We start from the raw sequence: 25,455 nt of genomic DNA, 5'->3' as shown, positions 1-25,455 counted from the left end.
CCTCCCTGACTACGAAGGGACACTCTCAACCACCAGGGATGTGGGCCTTGTGGTGCTGGCTCAGAGGGCAGTTAGGCGTCAACCATATTACTGTGGGTCTGGAGTCACGTGTAGGTCTTACAACAATCAATGATACTTTCCTGATCGTCATCACCGAGACAAGCTTTCGATTGAAGATTAGATTTTATTAAATTAATTTTACCAGCTGCCACGACGGGATTTGAACCCATGGCCGTCATTCTCCGACCCCCCGCCGGGTCGGAGAATGGCCGTTGGCCGCCATGTATCCCGCCCCCGCACCCGCCAAAGTCTCCGCTCCCGGAGATTGGGCGGGGGCGGGAATCCGGCCGCGCCGGTTGGCGGGACCCCCCGCTGGATTCTCCAGCCCGGATGGGCCGAAGTCCCGCCCAGGAATTGCCTGTCCCGCCGACGTAAATCAAACCTGGTATTTACCGGCGGGACCAGGCGGCGTGGGCGGGCTCCGGGGTCCTGGGGGGGGGGGGGGCGCGGGGCGATCTGACCCCGGGGGGTGCCCCCACAGTGGCCTGGCCCGCGATCGGGGCCCACCGATCCGCAGGCGAGCCTGTGCCGTGGGGGCACTCTTTCCCTTCCACCTCTGCTACGGCCTCCACCATGGCGGAGGCGGAAGAGACTCTCCCCACTGCGCATGCGCGGGAAACTGATAGCGGCCGCTGATGCTCCCGCGCATGCGCTGGGAAACTGACAGCGGCCGCTGACGCTCCCGCGCATGCGCCGCATTTCCGCGCCAGCTGGCGGGGAAACAAATGCCATTTCCGCCAGCTGGCGGGGCGGAAATCCCTCCGGCGTCGGCCTAGCCCCTCAATGTTGGGGCTAGGCCGCCAAAGATGCGGAGCCTTCCGCACCTTTGGGCCGGCGCGATGCCCGTCTGATTGGCGCCGGCTTTGGCGCCAGTCGGCGGACATCCCGCCGTTGGGGGAGAATTTTGCCCCATGTCTTCAATTCATCAACCGGGGCCTCTGGATTACTAGTCCAGTGACATTACCACCACCTCCCTTTTGCATACGTACGGCCTCTCGAGCCTGCTCCGCCTTTAAATAAGATGGTGGCCGATCTGATTGTAACCTCAACCCCACATTCCTGCCTCACCCCCAATAACCTTTCACCCCTCCCCCTTTGTTAATCAAGGATCTATCCGTCGAGTTCGCTGCCACCCCCTGGGTCAGTCAATTCTGAGGGGGGGGGGGGGGACCCATGTAAGACGGCAGTCTGCACTTTTCTCTTTTTTCAAACGTGGACTGATCATTTTTCTGGTATTGTTGCTGAGATTCACCAATTCCACCGTTAACTGAGAGCCAGGAGAAAGTGCTTCACCTTGGGCGGGATTCTCCGACCCCCCACCCCCCGCCGGGCCGGAGAATTGCCGGGGGGCGGCGTGAATCCTGCCCCCGCCGGCTGCCGAATTCTCCGGCACCGGGGATTTGGCGGGGGCGGGAATCGCGCCGCACCGGCTGGCGGCCGCTGGCGCAGGGGGATCTGGCCCCGGGAGGTGCCCCCACGGTGGCACGGCCCGCAATCGGGGCAGTCTATTCTTCCGCACCGGCGGCTGTAGCAGTCCGCCATTGCCGGTGCGGAGACGAAGCCCTCTGCGCATGCGCTGGGATGACGCCAGCACACGCTGACGTTCCTGCGCATGCGCCAACTCGCGCCGGTCGGCGGAGGCCCTTCGGCGCCGGTTGGTGTGGCGCCAAGCCCCTTCCCCGCCGGATTCCGCACCTTTGGGGCGGCCCGACGCCAGAGTGGTTCACGCCGGAGTTGCCCGCCCCGCCAATTACGGCAGAATCCCGCCCAAGGTGGGCATGGAAAATGGCAGGAAGATTGAGGTGGCTTGTTACAGGAGCTAAATCCTGTTGCTCAAACCAGAGCCTCGTTCCCGTCGGCAAATTGGGATCCACCACATTGTTAGGGCTCCAATGTTATTCTTAATCTCCTTCGGGGCAGACTGTAGCCTCAGAAATCCTGCTGGAAGCTCAGTACAGCTTCCGTTGTGTGCCCATAAAACGTACCTTTCTGAGGCTTTGGGGAACAGGAGGGACTCTTCTTCTTGGTCCCACCAAAGGAAAGGTTTGGACCACTGCCACGTCACGCCTCCCCTCCTTACCTCCCTCCACTCCTCACCCCATGCGCCTCGCCCGCCTACACCACTCCATCCTTGTCGGCCCCAGCGATGCCTATCTCAGGAGAGCAGCTGGCCATTGGGAAGTTGAGGGGCCCAGGCCTTCCGCCAAGCCCTTTGCCATGGTATCCCGCCTTCTCAAGGCCTTGGGCACAAGAGTTGCAATTCCCGTTTGAGAACGGTGCTCCCTTACCAAAATGGATATGAGAATGGGGGCTCGAATGATCCACCAGTATGGAGAGTCAATAATCTGCCAGCACCTGGAAGGCAAAGAATGATTCAGAGGTTAGACTAAATGAGTCCAAGTGTACCGCAGAAACCGTAGGCCGCAATCCACACTTGATGTTATTGAGCCAAGTTGAATACATAGACTCTCCACCTGTGCCACACACAAAGATCTTTGACACCGGCCTCACTCTGTACATCCATGGCCCACACCCATGATTGCAGCAAGACTTCTTTACTCCTTGTATAACGAAGGCCAGCGAGCCATTGACCTTCCTAAACTGCTTGAGGTGAACTAACTCAACAATGGGCCAGTTTATTCACCTCAATGTCAAATTGACTGTATTGACAATTGTATTGACAATTGTCAATTGACAATGTCAAATCACCTTCTTCCCTCAGGTTGTATCGAATGCGCAGCACCGAAACGGGCCATTCGGTTTATACTCGGTACTTAAGCTCCACGTTAGCCTTCTCTCACCTTATCTCATCGCACTCGATAACATATTCACTTTGCTCCTCACATGTTTACTGAGCTTTCCCTGAATGAGTCTATGGTATTCACCACAATACTCCCTGTGGCAGCCATTTCCACATTCTGAGTAAAGGTATTTCTCCTGAATGCCCCAGTGGGTTTATTTGTGACTAACACAGCATTAGTGTCTGATTTTATATTCCTTCACAACTTGAAACAACTTTGCTACATCCCTTGCAACACTTCAGAATTTCTAGTCATCCCTCTGCCTTCCCTTTTCTACAGGAGGGAGCTCCAACGCCTGAAAGGTCAAGGATGATTCAGAGGTTAAACCCGATTAGACTATTTGGGCCCAATGTTTTACTGTACCGATCACACCACATAGGCGCCAGGCAATGACCATCTCCAACAAGAGAGAAACTATCCATCTCTCTTTAACATTCAATGACATTACCATCACTGAATCCCCCACTTTCAACATCCTGGGGGTACCGTTGACCAGAAACTGAACTGGACTAGTCACATAAATACTGTGACTATAAGAGCAGGTCAGAGGCGAGGGATCCTGTGACAGTAACTCACCCCCTGACCCCCGCAAAGCGCTTACATTAACACTGCAGTGAAGTTACTGTGAAAATCCCCTAGTCGCCACATTCTGGCGCCTGTTCGGGTACACGGAGGGAGAATTCAGAATGTCCAATTCACCTAACAGCACGTCTTTCGGGACTTGTGGGAGGAAACCGGAGCACCCGGAGGAAACCCACGCAGACACGGCGAGGACGTGCCGACTCCGCACGGACAGTGACCCAAGTCGGAAATCGAACCTGGGACCCTGGCCCTGGCTAACCGCTGGAACACTCAAGAAGCTCGACACCATCCGGCAGCCCACTTGATTGGCACCCCCTCCACAACCATTCACTCCGTCCAACACCGATGCACAGGGGCTGCCGTGTGTGCCATCTACAAGATGCACTGCAGGAACTCACCAAAACTCCTTCAACAGCACCCTCCAAACCCAAGGACTCTACCACCTAGAAGGACAGGGACAGCAGATGCATTGGAACACCAGCACCTGCATGTTCCCCTTCTGACTGGGAAATATATTGGCGTTCCTTCACTGTCGCTGGGTCAACATCCTGGAACTCCCTCCCTAACGGCACAGTGGGTGTACCTACCCCACATGGTCAGCAGCGGTTCAAGAAGGCAGCTCACCACCACCTTCTGAAGGGCAACTAGGGATGGGCAACTAATAATAATAATAATCTTTATTAGCGTCACAAATAGGCTTACATGAACATGGCAATGAAGTTACTGTGAAAATGCTGGCCTAGCCAATGTTGCCCACACCCATGAATGAATAAAAAAGCCTGTTCCATCTGTGCCCTCGGTGCCATTCTCCTGAATCTTTTTCCACCTTTTCCAGCACCTCTTATATCCCTCCTGTAACGTGAAGAGCAGCAGCGATCACCGCATCCGGGAGTGCCTCTGAAAAAAAATTATTCTTTCACGGGATGTGGGCCTCGCCGGCTGTGCCTGTACTTGTTGCCCGTCCCTAATTGCCCTCGAACTGAGCGGTTTGCTCGGCCATTTCAGAGGGCAATTATCAGTCAACCACACTGCCGTGGGCCTGGAGTCACATGTAGGCCAGACCGGGTAAGGACGGCAGATTTCCTTCCCTGAAGGACATTAGTGAACCCAGATGGGTTTTTAACAACAGTCGACAATAGCTCCATGGTCACTATTACTGAGACTAGAGCTTTCATTTCCAGATTTTTGTTACTTGAATTTAAATTTAACCAGGTGCCGTGGTGGGATCTGAACCCACATGCCCAGGGGATTAGCCTGCGTTACTGGTCCAGAGACAGCGTCACTACGGCACCATCTCCCCGGCTTGTATTTGTGGGGCTGGAATGGGCAGGGGTCCTCCATGGGAATCCGGCGACCTGATCCCTGTTTGCCTTGCTGCTCCCCCTTCCCCGGATCTCCTCCGCTAATTCTCCAACCTGCCCGCTGCCAGCGCGAATGAAGGAACGAATGTTCCAAGATCTTGCCACCAGCGAGTGGTAGTGGAGTGCCCGGGGAGCCCAGTTTGGTGCCCCCTGTAGCTCATTACTCACACCCTATGCTTTTCGAGAAATGGTTTTGACTGCTTTACACACGTTTCGGAAGGAAATAGAAAATCACACCAAGCTTAAAATTTTAGAAGCTGCCGTGTATCTTAGTGTAACAGACTGAACTTACCCAACGTCATCATAATGGATTCTAGTGATGGTCCAAGTGATTATAAACAGCATTGGAGTCCCTGTCAAAAAAATTAAAGATGATTTTACTTCAGACGCTATCCAGGACAAAGCCGTCTATTTAATCTTCATTTTATTCACATTCTTAAACACCCGCTGTCTCCAGCACCGACACACAGTGGGAGCCGTGTGTACCATCGACTAGATGCACTGCAGCAACTCGCCAAGGCTCCTTCAACAGCACCTTCCAAACCTGCGACCTCTACCCATCTAGAAGGACAAGAGCAGCAGATACCTGGGAACCCCAACAGCTGGAGGTTCCCCTGGAAATCGCTCACCATCCTGACTTGGAAATATATCACCGTTCCTTCGCTGTCGCTGGGGCAATATACTGGAATTCTTTCCCTAACAGCACGGTGGGTGTACCTACAGCTCAGGGACTGCAGCGGTTCAAGAAGGCAGCTCACCGCCATCTTCTTGAGAAAAATTAGGGATGGCCTAGCCAGTGGCACCCACATCCGATAAGAATATTTATTTAAAAAAAACATCACTGAATTGAATTTAAATTCCACCAGCTGCCATGGAGGGATTTGAACCCATGTCCCCAGACCACAAGCCCGGGCCTCGGGGTTGTTAGCTCAGCGATGTTATCACTGCGTCACCATCTCCCCAGGTGGATTCCGACAATCATTTGAATTCTCCAGATCCTATCGCTGGCAAGACCGCCATTTATTGCCCAACCTCATATTTACCCCAAAGATAGTGATGGACCTTCTCAGCAGTTTGATAGAACTGGGTGGCAGGGTGGCACAGTGGTTAGCACTGCTGCCTCACAGCGACAGGGACCCGGGTTCAATTCCGGCCTCGTGTGACTGTCTTTTGTGTGGAGTTTGCACTTTCTCCCCGTGTCTGCGTGGGTTTCCTCCGGGTGCTCCGGTTTCCTCCCACAAGTCCTGAAACGTGCAGGTTAGGTGGATTGGCCGTGCTAAAATTGCCCCTTAGTATCCAAAGTTGTGTACTTTAGGTGGGGCTACAGGGGCAGGGCGGGGGAATGGGCCTCAGTAAGGTGCTCTTTCAGAGGGTTTGGGGCAGACTCAATGGGCCAAATATCCTCCTTCTACACTGTACGGACCCTATGAGTGGGTTGCTGCGATACTTCAGAATCAACCACATTGACGTAGGGAATAGAGTAACGTAGAGGCCTGGGCGCTGTGACTATTATGATATATCGCCGCCTTTGCTGAAGATTTGTTAAACTGAATTCCTGTTCTTTGGGTAATTTAAGGCTTCAAGCACTCCGTGAGGATCTCTCCAAACCCGCAAACATCAAACACACGAGACAGGACTGAGCCCAGGTGACCAATGGGAGCCGGGAGAATTTGTCAGCCTGATTTATTGGTCTTACCCCAGCCGATGAATATGTACCACCAGAAGTACTTTTTCTCCGAGAAGAACGATATAACCAGCAATGTGTGCAAGTAGAGGCCTTCCACCAGGAGCCAGAAGAAGTTTGCCATGATGCTGTACTGAAAGAACACCAGTGCTGCCTTACAACCAACCTGAGGTGAATAAGAGAAATATGGAAGGATGTAACATTCGTGCCATACGAGCGCCAGGCAATGACCATCTAACTACCGCCTTTCGTCATTCAGTAACATCACCTTCACTGAATCCCCCACTATCAGTATCCTGTGGGTCGTCATTGACCTGAAATGGAACTGAACTAGCCATAAAAATACTATTTAATTCTGCGGGGAGTAATGCGCGTCCTGACTTCCCAAAGCCTGTCCACTATCGACAAGTCAGGAGTGTAATGGAATTCTCCTGGATTGCCTGGATGAGCGCAGCTCCAACAACACTCCAGAAACTCAACGCCACCCAGGACAAAGCAGCCCCGCCTGGTTGGCACCCCTATCCGACAATTTAAATATTCACTTCCTTCACCGTTGACGCATAGGTGGCAGCAGTGTTTACCACCTACAAGATGCACTGCAGCAACTCACCAAGGCTCTTTCGACAGCACCTTCCAAACCTGCGACCACCTCGAGGGACAAGGGCAGCGGACACATGGGAACGCCACCACCTCAAAGTCACCTCCAAACCACCCCGACTTGGAAATACATCACCGTTCCTTCACTGTCACTGGGGCAACATCCTGGAACTCCCTCTCTCACAGCACAGTGGGTGCACCTACTCCTCAGGGACTGCAGCGGTTAAAAAAGCATCTCGACACCATCTTCTCAAGGGGCAATTAGGGATGGGCAATAAATGCTGGCCTCGGCAATGAAGCGCACATCCCGTGAATGAATTTTTAAAAAATGCCTCTTAGTTCAGTTTGGGAAAGAAGAAGAAACTGTGATCCACTTGTACTTTTTTGTACTTGTACTTTTTGCCCGAAAGTGAACTGTCCTCCACTCTTTCCAATTCCCCCCCTCTATAACCTGTCCTCGCCGAGTTACTTCATTGAATCTTGTCTCACAGGGTACAATCCACCCCTGTCTATCTCACTCATAGAACAGCGACCATACAGTGCAGAAGACGACCATTCGGCCCATCATGTCTGCACCGACTCACTTAAGCCCTCACTTCAACCCTATCCCCTTAACCCAATAACCCCTCCTAACCTTTTTGGACACTAAGAGCAATTTAGCATGGCCAATCCACCTAACCCGCGCAGCTTTGGACTGTGGGAGGAAACCGGAGCACCCGGAGGAAACCCACGCAGGAAACCCACGGGAGGAACGTGCAGACTCCGCACAGACAGTGACCCAGCAGGGAATCGAACCTGGGACCCTGACGCTGTGAAGCCACAGTGCTAACCACTATGCTACCGTGCTGCCCTACCGTTTCCTCCCACTAGTCCCAAAAGACGCTGTCAGGTGAATTGGACATTCTGAATTCTCCCTCTCCCGAACAGGCGCCGGAATGTGGCGACTAGGGGCTTTTCACAGTAACTTCATTGCAGTCTTAATGTAAGCCTACTTGTGACAATACCGATTATTATTATTAAAAAAAGGGTGACTGTCTGTGCGGAGTCTGCACGTTCTCCCAGTGTCTGCCCATGTTTCCTCCGGGTGCTCCGGTTTCCTCCCACAGTCCAAAAATGAGCAGGTGAGGTGGATTGGCCACGTTAAATTGCTTCTTAATGTCCAATGGGTTAGGTGGGGTTACTGGGAAACGGGGTAGGGTGGAAGTGTGACTTAAGTAGGGTGCTCTTTCCAAGTGCCGGTGCAGCCTCGATGGGCCAAATGGCCTCCTTTTGCCCTGTAAATTCTATGATAAGAGGCGGAAGGTGAAGTCTGGAACTTGCTGACTCGGCGGAGCTGCTTCTGAAAAGGCCTCCCCACCTGTCTCTGCTCCAAGGAGATGGGAGTGGAATAGAGTCCGGCTCACCGCATCTGGACTCAGGTTCATGGGGGTAGCAGAGGCGGACCGATGGCGAGGCTGGAACCAATGCCTCTGTACACGGAGACAATTGCCCATTTGTTATGATGAATGTCAGGCCTTCAACCCCTCAGTCTCCCCCATTCCCCCCCACATACTCCTATGTCACCTCCACGCCACCCATATATCCTCCATAGCCACTCACCCAGTTTCACCCATGGGGCTAAAGGTAGACAAGTCTCCTGGCCCTGATGGAATGCATCGCAGAGTACTAAAAGAGGTGGCGGGGGAAATAGTAAATACGCTTGTGGTAATTTATCAGAATTCGCTGGACTCTGGGGCGGTTCCGGCAGATTGGAAAACACCAAATATGACACCACTGTTTAAAAAAGGAGGTAGACCAAAGGCAGGTAACTATAGGCCGGTTAGCTTAACTTCTATAGTCTGGAAAATGCTTGAATCTATCGTTAAGGATAGAAATTGTCCCATTGGGCAGAGGCAGCATGGGTTCATGAAAGGCAGGTCATGTTTGACTAATTTAGTGGAATTCTATGAGGACATTACGAGCGCGGTGGACAACGGGGAACCGGTGGATGTGGTGTATCTGGATTTTCAGAAGGCATTTGATAAGGTGCCGCACAAAAGGCTGCTACATAAAGGTGCATGGCGTTACCGGTAATATATTAGCATAGATAGAGGATTGGTTAACTGACAGAAAGCAGAGTTGGAATAAATGGGTGTTTTTCTGGTTGGTGATCAGTAGCTAGTGGTGTGCCTCAGGGATCAGCGTTGGGTCCGCAATTGTTCATAATTTACATATAATGATCTGGAGTTGGGAAATAAGTGTAATGTGTCAAAGTTTGCAGATGACACTAAGATGAGTGATAGAGCCATGTGTGCAGAGGACTCTGAAAGTCTGCAGAGGGATATAGATAGTTTAAGTGAGTGGGCAAGGGTCTGGCAAATGCAGTTCAATGTTGATAAGTGTGAGGTCATCCATTTTGGTAGGAATAACAGCAAATGAACTATTATTTAAATGGAAAAAAATTGCAGCATGCTGCTGTGCAGAGGGACCTGGCTGTCCTTGTGCATGAATCACAAAATGTTGGTCTGCAGGTGCAGCAAGTAATTAAGAAAGCAAATGGAATTATGTCCTTCATTGCTAGAGGGAAGGAGTTTAAAAACAGGGAGGTTATGTTGCAGCTGTATAGGGTGCTGGTGAGGCCACACCTGGAGTATTTTGTACAGTTTTAGTCTCCTTACATGAGAAAGGGTGTACTGGCACTGGAGGGGGTGCAGAGGAGATTCACTAGGTTGATTCCGGAGTTGAGTGGATTAGCTTATGAGGAGAGACTAAGTAGATTGGGACTGTACTCATTGGAATTTAGAAGGATGAGGGGGAATCTTAAAGAAACATATAAAATTATGAAGGGGATAGGCGAGAAGCAGGGAGGTTGTTTCCAATGGCGGGTGAAAGCAGAACTAGGGGGCATAGCACAGTAGCACAGTGATTAGCACAGTTGCTTCACAGCTCCAGGGCCCCAGGTTCGATTGCTGGCTTGGGTCACTGTCTGTGTGGAGTCTGCACGTTCTTCCCATGTTTGCGTGGGTGTCCTCCGGGTGCTCCGGTTTCCTCCCGCAGTCCGAAGATGTGCAGGTTAGGCGGATTGGCTATGCTAAATTGCCCTCAGTGTCCAAAAATGGTTAGGTGGGCTTACGGGGATAGGGTGGAGGTGTGGGGATAGGGTGGAGGTGTGGGCTTAGGTTGGATGCACTTTCCAAGGGCCGGTGCAGACTTGATGGGCCAAATGGCCTCCTTCTGCATTGTAAATTCTATGATTCTGTAAATTCTATGGTAGCTTCAAAATAACGGGGAAGAGATTTAGGACTGAGTTGAGGAGGAACTTCTTCACCCAAAGGGTTGTGAATCTATGGAATTCCTTGCCCAGTGAATCAGTTGAGGCTCCTTCATTAAATGTTTTTAAGGCAAAGGTAGATTTTTGAACAGCAAAGGAATTAAGGGTTATGGTGAGCGGGCGGGAAAGTGGAGCTGAGTCCACACAAAGATCAGCCATGACCTTATTGAATGGTGGAGCAGTCTCGAGGGGCCTGAGGGCCTACTCCTGCTCCTAGCTCTGATGAATCCTTTGAAATGGACTTTAAAAAGTACACCTTTAACATTCTAATACACCTACTACTGAAAAACACAACCATTCACATTGAAAGAAATCCTGACCCAATAAAAAAAATTTGAAATCTAATAAATGATCATTCAGTTGTCAAAACAACAGGATTTTTTTAAACGGAGTGAGATGTGATCCGGAATGTGCCAGCTGAAAGAACAGTCAACACAGCCCCTTCAAAGAGAGGCTTGTTTGTGGAAAGAATTTCATTGAAATTTTAACAATTTTTATACAAAGTTTACAAAATCCAAACAATTAACATAAAATAATAGTAACACCTCCCCCCCCCACCCATAACAATGTAAACTAACCCCTCCCCCCACCCACCCCCAACAGCTAACAGCGACCACTCTTTGAAGTACATTATAAAAGGCCGCCATCTACGGTAAACCCTTCCATCGACCCTCTCATGGTCAACTTGACCTTCTCGGGGTGCAAAAACTCCATCAGGTCATCCAGCCACACTGAGGTGCTTGGAGGTGTCGTTGACCTCCAGTCTAAGAGGACCCGCCTGCTTGCCACAAGTGAGGCACAGGCCAGGACGTCTGCCCCTGCTCCCATCCAGATCTCCGGCACCTCCGAAACCCCAAATGCCACGACCAGCGGGTAAGGCTCCAATCCAATGCTCAGGATTGCCGACATGGTATCAAAAAAGGACCTCCGGACGCCCACCAGCTTTGAACATGACCAGAACGTGCGCGCGCAGTGCACCGGCTCCTTCAAGCAATGATTGCATCCGTCCTCCACCCCATCGGAAATCCGACTCCATTCTAACTTTTGTGAGGTGTGCTCGAAGCACTACTTTGAGCTGAATGCGACTACGCCTTGCACAGGATGAGGCCGTGTTCACCCTCCTCAGTGCCTCGCTCCAAACCTCCTCCTCCAGAATTCACCCCAGCTCGTCTGCCCGCTTGGCCTTCACTCCCTCGATCTCCCCCGTCTCCTCCCCCACTCTCCGCTGGCATGTACCAGACGTACTGGCCATCTCTGACCCCAAGCAGGATAAAATCTGCTCGAGCAAGATAGATGGCTGCTTCACCGGGCAGGCTGGAAGGTACTTTTTGACCCAGTTACGCACCTGGGAGTACGTCGCTTTGGAGGGGACGGAGCATCGTGAAGGCGGCGCTGCCCGCGGTTTGGTGGCAAGTAAGTTTGGCAAGGCCAAGCCCCTACTTGTCTCTCCCTCTGAAGCACCGTCTTCCTGACGCTCCGGCTCTTACCCACCCAAATAAACCCAGTCACAAGCTGGTCCCTGAAAAACACCCTGGGCAGGAATACCATGAATCACTGGAATAAAAATAAAAATCTCAGCAAGATATTCATCTTCATGGATTATACTGGGCTCGCCAGGGATAGTGGGAGACCGTCCTCCAATCTTGGCAGGTCTGCCTCGACCTTCCCCACCAGATTTGCATATTCAACCTCCAGCGTTTCCCCCAGAATTGAACACTTGGAGTATAGTGTTCAATTCTGGTCGCCACACTACTAGAAGGATGTGGAGGCTTTAGAGAGGGTGCAGAAGAGACTTACCAGGATGTTGCCTGGTATGGAGGGCATGAGCTATGAGGAGCGGTTGAATAAACTCGGTTTGTTCTCACTGGAACGATGGAGATTGAGGGGCGACCTGGTAGAGGTCTACAAAACTATGAGGGGCATAGACAGAGTGGATAGTCAGAGGCTTTTCCCCAGGGTAGAGGGGTCAATTACTAGGGGGCATAGGTTTAAGGTGCGAGGGGCAAGGTTTAGAGGAGATGTACGAGGCAAGTTTTTTTACACAGAGGGTAGTGGGTGCCTGGAACTCGCTGCCGGAGGAGGTGGTGGAAGCAGGGACGATAGTGACATTTAAGGGGCATCTTAACAAATACATGAATAGGATGGGAATAGAGGGATACGGACCCAGGAAGTGTAGAAGATTGTAGTTTAGACGGGCAGCATGGTCGGCACGGGCTTGGAGGGCCGAAGGGCCTGTTCCTGTGCTGTATTTTTCTTTGTTCTTTGTTCAGTCCCTTGCTATCGGGACCCCCAGATACCAGAAATTACTTCCTGCATCCAAAACGGTAGCCCCCCTCTCTGACCCATCTCCCCAACAAGCAGGTATTCGCTCTTTCATATATTTAGCTGACAGACAGAAATGGCCCCCAAACGCTGCAAGATCTCCATAATGTTCCCCACTGATGCCTCCGGATCCCTAACGTACAGCAAATCGTCGTCAGATAGCGAGGTCCTATACTCCACCCCTCCGCTAACTATTCCTTCCCATGTTTTCGAAGTCCTCAGCGCCATGGCGAGTGGCTTCATTGCCAACGCAAATAACAAAGGGGAGAACGGCCATCCCTGCCTGGCGCCCGGCGTCGACAAAAGGCCCTTCAGGGGGCTAGCAAAGGTTCGAGGGGCTAAATGGCCTCCTTTGAAATTCTGGTTATCTACTTCCTATTGATAAGGATATTTGGCAATTGCTTTTGGGATGTTAAATGACACAGAGATAAAGAAAGCAAGAGTAAAGGCTTGGGCAGCATGGGGTAGGCAATTCTGTGTTGCTGCTGTCAATTACTCCAGGGGCAGCGTGTTGTGATGACAGGAACCGAGCCTACTTTTATCTCCGCTTTTCACCTGGGATATCAAACTCAGAAATTGGGACTGATTGAACAGGTCTCTGGAAGAATAAAGGGAATAATTTTCACGTGGTTCAAAGTGGTTAAGCTAATGCTTAACCAATTTGTGCATCCGCTCTGCCAACGAGCAGGCCCTGTGATCCGGGTCCCCAGCCAATTGTTAAATTCTCCACTTCTGGAAAATGGCCCCTTGGTCGCTTGCAGGTCAAAGTTCACGGCTGATTGGCCGGAAAGACCGAAACGAGGTTTGGGATTTTCAGCAGACAAGTGGTGAGCTGATTCTGAAAGTGGATTGGTCAAAGGCGGCCTCGGAACGAACGGACAACAAAGAAAAATGGAAAGTAAAATCGAAAAAAGGCACAGCGAGGCCTCCATGACAGCGAAGGCCGTGGCTCCGTTGGTAGTGGCCTGGCTTCAGAAGGTACTGGGTTCAAGTCCCACTCCAACCTGAGCACAAACATCAAGGCTGAGGAAGTGTTTTTAAAAAAATGATTTGAGATGTGGGTGCCGCTAACTGGTCTGGCATTTATTGACCGTCAGGGGGCCGTTAAGAGTCACATAATAATAATCTTCATTGTCATGAGTAGGCTTACATTAACACTGCAATGAAGCTACTGTGAAAAGCCCCTAGTTGCCACACTCAGGCGCCTGGTCAGGTACATGGAGGGAGAATTCAGAATGTCCAATTCAGCTAACAACACGTCTTTCGGGACTTGTGGAAACCGGAGCACCCGGAGGGAACCCACGCAGACACGGGGGGAATGTGCAGACGTCCGTGACCCAGCGGGGAATCGAGCCTGGGACCCTGGAGCTGTGAAGCAACAGTGCTAGACACAGTGCTACCGTGCTGCATGTAGGCCAGACCAGGTAAGGATGGCAGCTTTCCTTCCCTCAAGGACATTATTAAACCAGATAGTTTTTTTTTTGTTGGGCGTGATGATCGACAATGGTCATCATCAGACTTTGTAATTCCAGATTCTTTTTTTCAATTTGAATGTCACATTCTCCGTGATGGGATTCGAGCCTGGGTCCCCAGGCCATTACCCTGGATCTCATGGATTACTAGTCCAGTGACGATGCCACTACATCACTGCCTCCCCTAGTGCTGTACCCCTTTCAGATGTGATGTTAAACTCTTTTTCAAAAACGGAGCAGGGCTTTATCCCAGTGTCAAAATTCATCCTTCAAACAAAAATAACTTACACAAACAGATTATCCGGTTATTACCATCTTGCTGTTTGTGGGAGCTTGCTGTGCACAAATCTGTCCCATTGCGTTTCCTACATTACAACAGTGAATCCTTATTAAAGTATATAGAATCCCTACAGAGCACCCTAGCTAGGCCCAATCCCCCACCCTATCCCCATAACTCCACCTAGGGGTGATTTTATCATGGCCAATCCACCTAACCTGCACATTTTGGGACTTGTGGGAGGAAACCGGGGCACCCGGAGGAAACCCACGCAGACACGGGGAGAACGTACAAACTCCACACAGTCATAGAATTTGCAGTGCGGTGGGAGGCCATTCAGCCGGTCGACTCTGCTCCGTCTCTTGGAAAGAGCACCCTACTTAAGCCCACACCTCCACCCAATTCCCGTAACCCAGTAACCCCACCTAACCTGAGAGCAATTTAGCATGGCCAATCCACCTAACTGGCACATCTTTGGACTGTGGGAGGAAACCGGAGCACCCGGAGGAAACCCACGCACACATGGGGAGAACGTGCAGACTCCGCACAGACAGTGACCCAAGCCGGAATCGAAATGGGACCCTGGAGCTGTGAAGTCATAGTGCTAACCACTCTGCTACCGTGCCACTCCCAATCATTGGTATAAAGTACTTGGAGACATTCCGTGGTCATTAAAAGTTGTATGAATACGAATCAGTCTTTCTTTCTCCAAGCACGCACCTGTGAGACTCCAGGATCGTAATTGAACTAATCTAATCTTTTTTTTTAAAAAAGTGTCACAAGTAGGCTTACATTAACACTGCAATCAAGTTACTGTGAAAATCCTCTAGTCGCCACATCCCGGCACCTGTTCGGGTACACTGAGGGAGAATTCAGAATGTCCAATTCACTTAACAGCAAGTCTTTTGTGACTTGTGGGAGGAAACTGGAGCACCCGGAGGAAACCCACGCAGACGCGGGGAGAACGTGCAGACTCCGCACAGACAGTGACCCAAGCCGGGAATCGAACCTGGGACCCTGGAGCTGTGAAGCAACCGTGCTAACCACTGTGCTACCGCGCCGCCCCAAGAGGGTTCTGAACTTCAGCTGAAGATTCTACAGAAGCCTTGTCTGGAATTTTCCACCTCCAACCCAGGAGCAGATCTGAGATGGGGGGAGTGAGAGGGGGTGGTGCACCTGGCGGACCTGACTGGGGAGGAGATGTCCCTCCTGTTTGGGCAGCTTGTGCCTCATGGAGGGCCACCCAGCAGAAACGGGCACCCTCCGCTTGAACCCTGTATGTGGACTCCTGTTTAGGCCTGTTTCTTCCTTGGTGGGGGTGGGGTGGGGAAGTTAGGGGGGGGGCGGCTACATCAGAGATTCACCAACATGATACGAGAGTTAGAAATAGGTTGTGGGGACAGGTGCCAGGCCTAAGCCTGGATATTGTCCAGGTCTTGCTGCATTTGGACATGGACTGCTTCATTAACTGAGGAGTCGCGAATGGTGCTGAACATTGTGCAGTCATCTGCGAACATCCCCACTTCTGACCTTATTGTGGAAGGAAGGTCATTGATGAAGCAGCTGAAGATGTTTGGGCCTGGGACACTACCCTGAGGAACTCCTGCAGTGATGTCTTGGAGCTGAGATGATTGACCTCCAACCACCACAAACCATCTTCCTTTGTGCCTGGTATGCCTCCAACCAGCGGAGAGCTTTCCCTCTGATTCCCATTGACTCCAGTTTAGCTCGGGCTCCTTGATGCCATACACGGTCAAATGCTGCCTTGGTGTCAAGGGCAGTCACTCTCACCTCACCTCTGGCATTCAGCTCTTTTGTCCATGTTTGAACCAAGGCTGTAAAGAGGTCAGGAGCTGAGTGACCCTGGCGGAACCCAAACTGAGCATCAGTGAGCAGGCTGGGTTGGATTTGTCCTGTTTCTTGTGTACAGGACACACCTGGGTAATTTTCCACATTGCCGGGTAGATGCCAGTGTTGTAGCTGTACTGGAACAGCTTGGCTCGGGGCTTCAGATAAGTGGACGGTGATAGCGAGGGAGGGGTGGAGCACAGGGTGTACCTGTACGCTGATGATTTCTTACTTTATCTGATGGACCCAATCCCCACCATGGGTGCTACAATGAAGCTATTGAGTTGCAATGGCTCTTCGTCAGGGTACAAGCTAAACTTGGAAAAAAGTGAGTGCTTTCCAGGTAACCCCTCGGGGAGGGGAGTTAATCTGGGGGTGATACCTCCTTTTTGTACGGCTGGTTCCAGCGTTAGGTACCTGGGGCTTCAAGTAGCCTGGAATTGGGCCCGTCCCTGTGAACTGAACTAGATAGGCAGGGCCAGGACCGACCTGCAGAGGTGTGATAATCTTCCCCTAACGTTGGCGGGCAGGGTAGTCAGTCAACATTGACCATTTGGACAAGATTCTTGGTTTTCTCCCTGAATCGTTTTTTTGGGGGGGTCAAAAAAGGCGATCACGTCCTTTGTATGGGCGGGCAAGACCACCAGGATTCGAAGTGCAGTCCTCCAAAGGGATAGACAGTCAGGGGGCTTGCCGTTGCCGAGCCTGATATTACTGGGCGTTGAATGCGGAGAAGGTGTTGGGTTGGTGCAATGATCCGGGAGCTACCTGGATGCAGATGGAATGGACGTTGTGTAGAGGGGCTGGTCTGAGGGCACTAGTGACGGCCTCGCTCCCGTTCTCCCCGACAAATTATTTGGCAAATCCAGTGGTCGTCTCCATTTTGAAGATCAAAGAGACAATTTCGACAGCATTTTAAATTGGGGTCAGCGTAGAACTGGCTCCGACCTGTGCGAATCATCTGTTCGAGCCTGTGAGTTTGGATGTCATTTTCGAGGGGCTGAGGGGAAGGGAAGAGGTTGGAGAGAATGGGGTCATCTGTTTCTGGAGGGGCGGTTTGCCAGTCTGGAGGAACTGTCGGAGAGGTTTCTCGCAACCTGACTTATTCCGATATTTGCAATTTTGCGAAGCAGATTTTCCCGACATTTCGGGTGCTCCTAATGGAGAGGGCTCTCGCAGGGTCGGAGGAAAGGAGCACCTCCAGTATGTATGGACGGATTATATTGGACGATTCAGTGTCAGTGGAGGGCGTGAAAGCCAGGTGGGAGGAGGAATTAGGGCCCATTTTAGATGTCGATGTGTGGAGAGAGGACCTGCGGAGGGTCAACTCCACATCCTCGTGTGCGAGGCCTGCATTAATCCAACTCAAAAGTAGTTTACTGGTCGCACCTGACTAGGCCCAGAATAAGTCATTTCTTTGCAGGGTTGGAAGATAAGTGGGAGGGCTGTTCAGGGGGGCCGGCAAACCATGGGGCGGCATGTTGGCACAGTGGTTAGCAGTGCTGTCTCACAGTTCCAGGAACCTTGGTTCAATTCCGGCCTCAGGGTAACTGTGTGGAGTTTGCGTTTTCTCCCCGTGTCTGCGTGGGTTTCCTCCCACAGTCCAAAGATGTGCAGGTTAGGTGGATTGGCCATGCTAAATTGCCCCTTAGTGTCCAAAAAAGGTTAGGTCGGGTTACTGGGTTTACAGGGGTAGAGTGGAGGCATGGGCTTAAGTAGGGTGCTCTCTCCAAGGGCAAGTGGACACTTGATGGGCCGAATGACCCCCTTCTGCACTGTAAATTCCATGATTCAATGTGCACACGTTCTGGCTGTGTCCCAAGCTTGTGGGTTTCTGGGTCTCATTCTTTAGAACCATGTCGGCAATTCTGAAAATGGAACTGGCGCTCTGTCCTTCAGTGGCCATATTTGAGGTATCAGGCCCCACGGGGGAGGTGGCGGCATGGTGGTATTGTCACTGGACTAATAATGCAGAAACCCAGGGTATTGCTCTGGGGACCCGGGTTCGAATCCCACCCCGGCAGATGGTGAAATTTGAATTCAATAAGAATCTGGAATTAAAAGTTGAATGGTGACCCTGGGCGAAATTCTCCGGAAACGGCGCGATGTCCGCCGGCTGGCGCCCAAAACGGCGCAAATCAGACGGGCATCGCGCCGCCCCAAAGGTGCGGAATGCTCCACATCTTTGGGGGCCGAGCCCCAACATTGAGGGGCTAGGTCGGCGCCGGACGAATTTCCGCCCCGCCAGCTGGCGGAAAAGGCCTTTGGTTCTCCGCCAGCTGGTGCGGAAATGACATCTCTGGGCGGCGCATGCGCGGGAGCGTCAGCGGCCGCTGACGGCATTCCCGCGCATGCGCATTGGAGGGAGTCTCTTTTGCCTCCGCCATGGTGGAGGCCGTGGCGGAGGCGGAAGGGAAAGAATGCCCCCACGGCACAGGCCCGCCCGCGGATCTGTGGGCCCCGATCGCGGGCCAGGCCACCATGGGGCACCCCCCGGGGCCAGATCGGCCCTCGCCCCCCCCCCAGGACCCCGGAGCCCGCCCGCGCCGCCTTGTTCCGCCGGTAAGGTAGGTGGTTTAATTTACGCCGGCGGGACAGGCATTTTAGCGGCGGGACTTTGGCCCATCCGGGCCGGAGAATCGAGCGGGGGGGCCCGCCAACCGGCGCGGCGCGATACCCGTCCCCGCCGAATATCCGGTGGTGGAGACTTCGGCAACCTGCGGGGACGGGATTCACGCCAGCCCCTGGCGATTCTCCGACCCGGCGGGGGGGTCAGAGAATCTCGCCCCTGAAACGATTGTTGCAAAAACCCGTCTGGTTCACGAATGGCCTTCGGGAAGGAAGGAAACCTGCCTTCCTTTCCCTGGCCTGGCCTGTATGTGACTTCAGATCCACAGTAATGTGGCCTCTAACATTCAGTTCAAGGGCAATAATAGATGGCGAATAAATGCTGGCCCAGCCAGTGGAGACCAGATCCCATGAACCAATGAAAAATAAGACTCACTGGGGCTGCAGACTGGTGCGGGGCCGAGAAAGAGGGTAGGGGTTAAGTTTTGAGAGGTGTTATTTTGGAAGTTATGTTCTGGAGAACGTGTGTGTATTGGTGTTTCGTTGTTTTGCACTATTTTGTATTATGTAAATATTCTTTAAAAATTCTGTCTCTCTCAGTCCGGAAAGACCCGTTCTGTCAAGTACAGTCAAGAGGAAACTGAGCCAGTTTCAGACTGGGAAGAGATGGCACTGTGTATAAAAAGTAAGTGACTTTCATGTTCATAATGTTTTGGTCTGGTTTTGGCTGTGGCTGGTTTAGCACACTGGGTTAAATCGCTGGCTTTTAAAGCAGGCCAAGGCAGGCCAGCAGCACGGTTCAATTCCCGTACCAGCCTCCCCAAACAGGCGCCGGAATGTGGCGACTAGGGGCTTTTCACAGTAACTTCATTTGAAGCCTACTTGTGACAATAAGCGATTTTCATTTCATTTCATTTCCTGTCCAAAGCTGGAGGATTATTGGAAGGAGGTTTTTAGGGTAATCTCTAAGGTGGTGCACGTGAAACTGGACCCGGGCCCTCGGGAGGCCGTATTCGGGGTGTCGGACCAGCCGGGGTTGGAAACGGGTGCGGACGCCTCGTTGATCGCCCGAAGGCGGATCCTGATGGGTTGGAGAGCAGCCTCTCCACCCTGTGCCCTGGCGTGGCGGGGGGACCTGTTGGAATTCTTGACTCTTGAGAAGGTTAAGTTTTAGACTTTTTAGACTTTATAGCTAGCACTTGGTTCATGTGATCACGTGGACTGGTTACAATAACTTAAAGGGTGGGTGGGGGGGGGAGGAATTTTCCAGAGTAATCCATTGGCCTGCCTCGTTTTCTTTGCCTCTGGTAGGAGTGCGGTGATGAGGGGGGGGCGGGGAAGAATTCTTCAGTCAAGGTGCTCTGGCCTTGGTGGATTCTCTCTCCAGCTGAGCCACGGCCTTATTGGAGACGGAGCGGGCTCGAGGGTCCGAGTGGCCTATTCCTGCTCTTAATTTGTGGATGGAATTTTCCGGCCGTCGGGATTGTCTGTTCCTGTCAGCATGTATGTTCCTGCACCTTTAGCTTTCCATATTTTGTGTAAGGATTATCGAAGCAGTTCCCCAGTGTGTGGAAGGGGTTGTGTTGAGAAGCCCAGTTTTCGTGAAGCAATCCAACTCCATTCTATGAGATCATGGTTTATCACCAATACCTCGGGGATGGCCTGTTTAAGGTGGCACGGTGGTTAGCACTGCTGTCTCACAGCTCCAGGGGACCGCAGGTTCGATTCCAGCCCAGGGTGACTGTCTGTGCGGAGTTTGCACCCTCTCCCCGTGTCTGCGTGGGTTTCCTCCGAGTCCCCGCAGTCTCTGGGCTGAATCCGGTGGCGGGCCTGGACAGGGTTAAGAAAATCACAGGGACAAGATTTTCCTTCCGACACAGAAAAATAAGCATAACGTTTCAGACTTGGAATTTCTCCCCGAGCCAAGGTGTCACCTCACATCGTGTTAACACCGGATTGAGTTACCTTCATCTGAAAGGGATAACACGTTCCCTGCACGGAGCTGCCGAGGTATTCCAATCATTGCAATGAAATAGTTTAGATTTCCCTCTCCTCGCCTCCCGGCGATCACCATCCCCCCCAGCAGCCCCACACAAACGCCAAGAAAACTCACCCTAATTTTAAAACAGTGCCCCCCCGAGTTCTGGACTCACCAACAAGAGGAAACATCATTTCCAGGCCCACCTTGTCAAGACTTTAATGAGGACACGAGGCGCCTACGCTGAGTAAAATCAGCTGCAACGGTTATTTACAAGAACTGCAAGGACGCAACCCGATGGATCCCTACCGGACTCTCCTCTGGTTGGAGTCTTACTGGCCGACCTTTGATACAGTGATTGACGAGATTCCCCCCCCCCCCCCCCCAGCGGGCCCTTCAGGAGCCAATTGAACTCAATTTTACGTGGCCCGTCTACTTTTACGGTTGGCGGACGGGCTGATTGACCAGGGGGCCTTCAGATTTTCGCTGCAACCTCGATCCAGGGCGGGGTTGAGTGTGACAGACTGAGTGAGTGTGTGGGGGTGAGTGTGAGAGTATGAGTGAGTGTGAGGGAGTGAGTGTGAGAGACTGAGTGAGTGTGTGGGGGTGAGTGTGACAGACTGAGTGAGTGTGTGGGGGTGAGTGTGAGAGTATGAGTGAGTGTGAGGGAGTGAGTGTGAGAGACTGAATGAGTGTGTGGGGGTGAGTGTGAGAGACTGAGTGAGTGTGTGGGGGTGAGTGTGAGAGTCAGAGTGAGTGTGAGTGACTGAGTGAGTGTGTGGGGGTGAGTGTGAGAGTCAGAGTGAGTGTGTGGGGCTGAGTGTGAGAGTGTGAGAGTGTGATTGTGTGTGTGGGGGTGAGTGTGAGTGACTGAGTGAGTGTGTGGGGGTGAGTGTGAGAGTCTGATTGAGTGTGTGGGGGTGAGTGAGAGACTGAGTGAGTGTGTGGGGGTGAGTGTGAGAGTCTGAGTGAATGTGTGGGGCTGAGTGTGAGAGTGTGATTGTGTGTGTGGGGGTGAGTGTGAGTGACTGAGTGAGTGTGTGGGGGTGAGTGTGAGAGTCTGATTGAGTGTGTGGGGGTGAGTGTGAGAGACTGAGTGAATGTGTGGGGGTGAGTGTGAGAGTCTGAGTAAGTGTGCAGTGTGAGTGTGAGAGTCTGAGTGAGTGTGAGAATCTGAGTGAGTGTGTGGGGGTGAATGTGAGAGACTGAGTGAGTGTGTGGGGGTGAATGTGAGAGTCTGAGTGAGTGTGGTGAGTGTGAGAGTCTGAGTGAGTGTGTGGGGGTGAGTGTGAGAGTCTGAGTGAGTGTGTGGGGCTGAGTGTGAGGGACTGAGTGAGTGTGGGGGTGAGTGTGAGGGTTTGATTGAGTGTGTGGGGCTGAGTGTGAGAGTCTGAGTGTGTGGGGATGACTGTGAGAGTCTGAGTGTGTGGGGGTGAGTGTGAGAGTCTGAGTGAGTGTGGTGAGTGTGAGAGTCTGAGTGAGTGTGTGGGGGTGAGTGTGAGAGTCTGAGTGAGTGTGTGGGGCTGAGTGTGAGAGTCTGAGTGAGTGTGTGGGGCTGAGTGTGAGGGACTGAGTGAGTGTGGGGGTGAGTGTGAGGGTTTGATTGAGTGTGGGGCTGAGTGTGAGAGTCTGAGTGTGTGGGGATGACTGTGAGAGTCTGAGTGTGTGGGGGTGAGTGTGAGAGTCTGAGTGAGTGTGGTGAGTGTGAGAGTCTGAGTGAGTGTGTGGGGGTGAGTGTGAGAGTCTGAGTGAGTGTGTGGGGCTGAGTGTGAGGGACTGAGTGAGTGTGGGGGTTTGATTGAGTGTGTGGGGCCGAGTGTGAGAGTCTGAGTGTGTGGGGATGACTGTGAGAGTCTGAGTGTGTGGGGGTGAGTGTGAGAGTCTGAGTGAGTGTGGTGAGTGTGAGAGTCTGAGTGAGTGTGTGGGGGTGAGTGTGAGAGACTGAGTGAGTGTGTGGGGGTGTGAGAGACTGAGTGGGTGTGTGGGGGTGAGTGTGAGAGTCTGATTGAGTTTGTGGGGCCAAGTGTGAGAGTCTGTGTGAGTGTGGTGAGTGTGAGTCACTCAGACTCTCACACTCACCCACACACCCACCCGCACACTCACCCACTGACACGCTCACTCACACTCACCCACCTACACCTCCACGCACACACACACACTGAACCTCTCACACGTTTGTCATTTTTAATTAATTACTCTTTTTTTCTGTGACAGTTTATTCCCACAACGTTTCCGTATTTTTGATCATCAGATTCTTTCTCTCCTTAAGACCTCAGTTTTTGTTTTGAAATTCTGTGTCTCTCCGTGCCAAACATTCATCTTTCTCAAATTTGCTCATCGACAGCTCAAGTGAGAAAAATATGTAAATGTGTTCCGGTAACGAGAGGTTTGTCCGAGCCTGACCGAGAGCGTGTACCACCTCCTTCAACTCCCGCCTGTACTTACCAAGACCGGGGGACAGGATTGTGATTCACCAGCTTCAAACAAGACAAGGTCCTTGACGAAGACAGCGATGGCCCTCAGGATGAAGGACATGAATAAATGCATGTGGATGTAATTTCGAGTACAGTGCAACTTCCTGCAGGGAAAATGATCGCATTAGTGGCCCACATTGGGGGGATAATCGCAAAGTAGCTAAAGCTGCCTGTCACAACAGGGCAAGGGAAGGAGGGCGGGAAAACTGGAACTACGAAATGAAACGAAAATCGCGTATTGTCACAAGTCGGCTTCAAATGAAGTTCCGGTGAAAAGCCCCTAGTCGCCACATTCCGGCGCCTGTTCGGGGAGGCTGGCACGGGAATTGAACCCGCGCTGCTGGCCTCGTTCTGCTTTACAAGCCAGCTGTTTAGCCCACTGTGCTAAACCAGCCCCGAAGGGTGGTGGAAGACGGGATGATCGGTGCTTTTGAAATTAAATTGGATGGGCACTTCCGAGAAATAAACATTCCGGTTCCTGGGACCGAGTAGGGGAAAGCAACTGACTGAGCCCATCCACAGAAAGCCAGCATAGACTCGATGGGTCAAATGGCCACCTTCTGTGCCGAAAAATGTCTTGATGGCATTGGATGTAATTCTGTTCGGGGTAAAGTTGACTTTTTAAAAAATTGTTTTTATTGGTCTGCATTTTGTAGATGCATTGCAGGGAACATAAAACATAGAGATCTTTACAAAATGAATATATATCTATGTACAGGAAGAAACAGCGATACCCATATAAGCCCAGGAGGGGGAAGGCAGTACATGTGTAGGTATTATTGTTGGGGGTCTGGTTATGGGGTCCCCTGACTTTGGCCACTCCCTCTGTGCTGTTCCTGTGCTGAGTGTGTTGCCTCCTGGTGTTAGAACAGATCAGGGGCATTTTCGGTGTCACCTGAGCGTACAGCTGGTGAGGTCGTACCTGCGTACTTCGCTGCCATGTGTCCCCCCCCCCCCCCCACCCTGCTTCCCTGCCTTGCGTCCCTCCTTCCCCTCCCCTTCTCCTGACCCCTCCGCCACTTGACCCCCCCTCCTAAAATTGACCTTAAGCGAGAGAGCAACACTGGAACAAATGCCCCCACCATCTCTCGCTTATAGGTCAATTGGCTCCAAATTTCCCAAAGTCAAAAGTTGTGCCTTGAACAGATTGGTGAAAGCTTCACCCATCTTTCCCAAGAGCATTGATTGGCCATTGCAGTTATCGATCCAGTGTGGTTTGAGGTGTCTGGGCTGTAGGCTGCAATTCTCTGGCCGCTTGCTGACGGTGGGATTATCTGATCCCATGGCAGCGCTCCCCTGCCCGTGGGTTTCCCGGCGGCATGGGGTAGCTTCAATGGGAATTCCCATTGTGAGCAGCGGGAACAGTGACTCCCGCCGCCAGCGATCATCGCGCTGCCTCCCGCTGCTGAGTAACAAGCGGCTGGGAGGCCAGAGAACCCCGCCCGTGATGTCTGGCGGAGGCTGCAAGGCCAGCATTCCCTTTCCTTCAGCTTCTACCCCATCTCTCATCGAATCATAAAATTTACAGTGCAGAAGGATGCCATTCAGCCCATCGAGTCTATTTAACCGTGTTGAGCATCACAGTCTAGCCTGCATGTGTGACCACCTGATTACCCACAAACAAAATATGGGCAGGACCCCAACATGTGCCCTTCTCAGTGGGAACCCCTGCCAGAGATTGGAAATCAAATTCGACAGCACCTTCCAAACCCACCCAGAAGGACAAGGGCAGCAGATATCTGGGAATCCCACCACCTGGAGGCTCCCATCTAAATCACCCACCACCCTGACTTGGAAATATATCGCTGTTCCTTCACTGTCGCCGGGTCAAAATGCTGGAACTCCCTCCCTAACAGCACTGTGGGTGTACTTACACCACATGGAGTGCAGTGGTTCAAGGAGGCAGCTCACCACCACCTTCTTGAGGGCGATAAGGGACGGGCAATAAAAATCCCAGGGCCTGGCCAGCGGCGCGCATGTCCCATGAAGGAATCTTTTTAAAAGTGTGCATTTGTGTAGCAACGTTCACAACCTCCGGCTGTCCCCCAAGCGATTCAGAGTCCACGGAGGGTTGGTTACTGCCGTAGCATCGGAAAGGGAGCACCCCCACACTGAAAACGT

General features: G+C 52.1%; 1 protein-coding gene across 1 annotated transcript in view; it reads right to left on the bottom strand.

Moving 5' to 3' along the window:
• Positions 1–25,455, bottom strand: part of LOC140424738 (vasoactive intestinal polypeptide receptor-like) — an 86,781-nt gene that overhangs the window by 21,955 nt on the left and 39,371 nt on the right. Inside the window, exons 6-9 of the mRNA XM_072508086.1 lie at positions 23,306–23,438; positions 6,501–6,654; positions 5,097–5,157; positions 2,349–2,415 (exon numbers count right to left, since the gene is read on the bottom strand). Coding sequence (XP_072364187.1) covers positions 2,349–2,415; positions 5,097–5,157; positions 6,501–6,654; positions 23,306–23,438 — 415 coding nt within the window. The remainder of the gene's footprint in view (positions 1–2,348; positions 2,416–5,096; positions 5,158–6,500; positions 6,655–23,305; positions 23,439–25,455) is intronic.

The sequence above is a fragment of the Scyliorhinus torazame genome, chromosome 6, assembly GCF_047496885.1.
Source record: "Scyliorhinus torazame isolate Kashiwa2021f chromosome 6, sScyTor2.1, whole genome shotgun sequence".
Taxonomy (NCBI): domain Eukaryota; kingdom Metazoa; phylum Chordata; class Chondrichthyes; order Carcharhiniformes; family Scyliorhinidae; genus Scyliorhinus; species Scyliorhinus torazame.
Note: the sequence above shows the minus strand (reverse complement) of the source record. Positions and strands in the feature narration are given on the sequence as shown.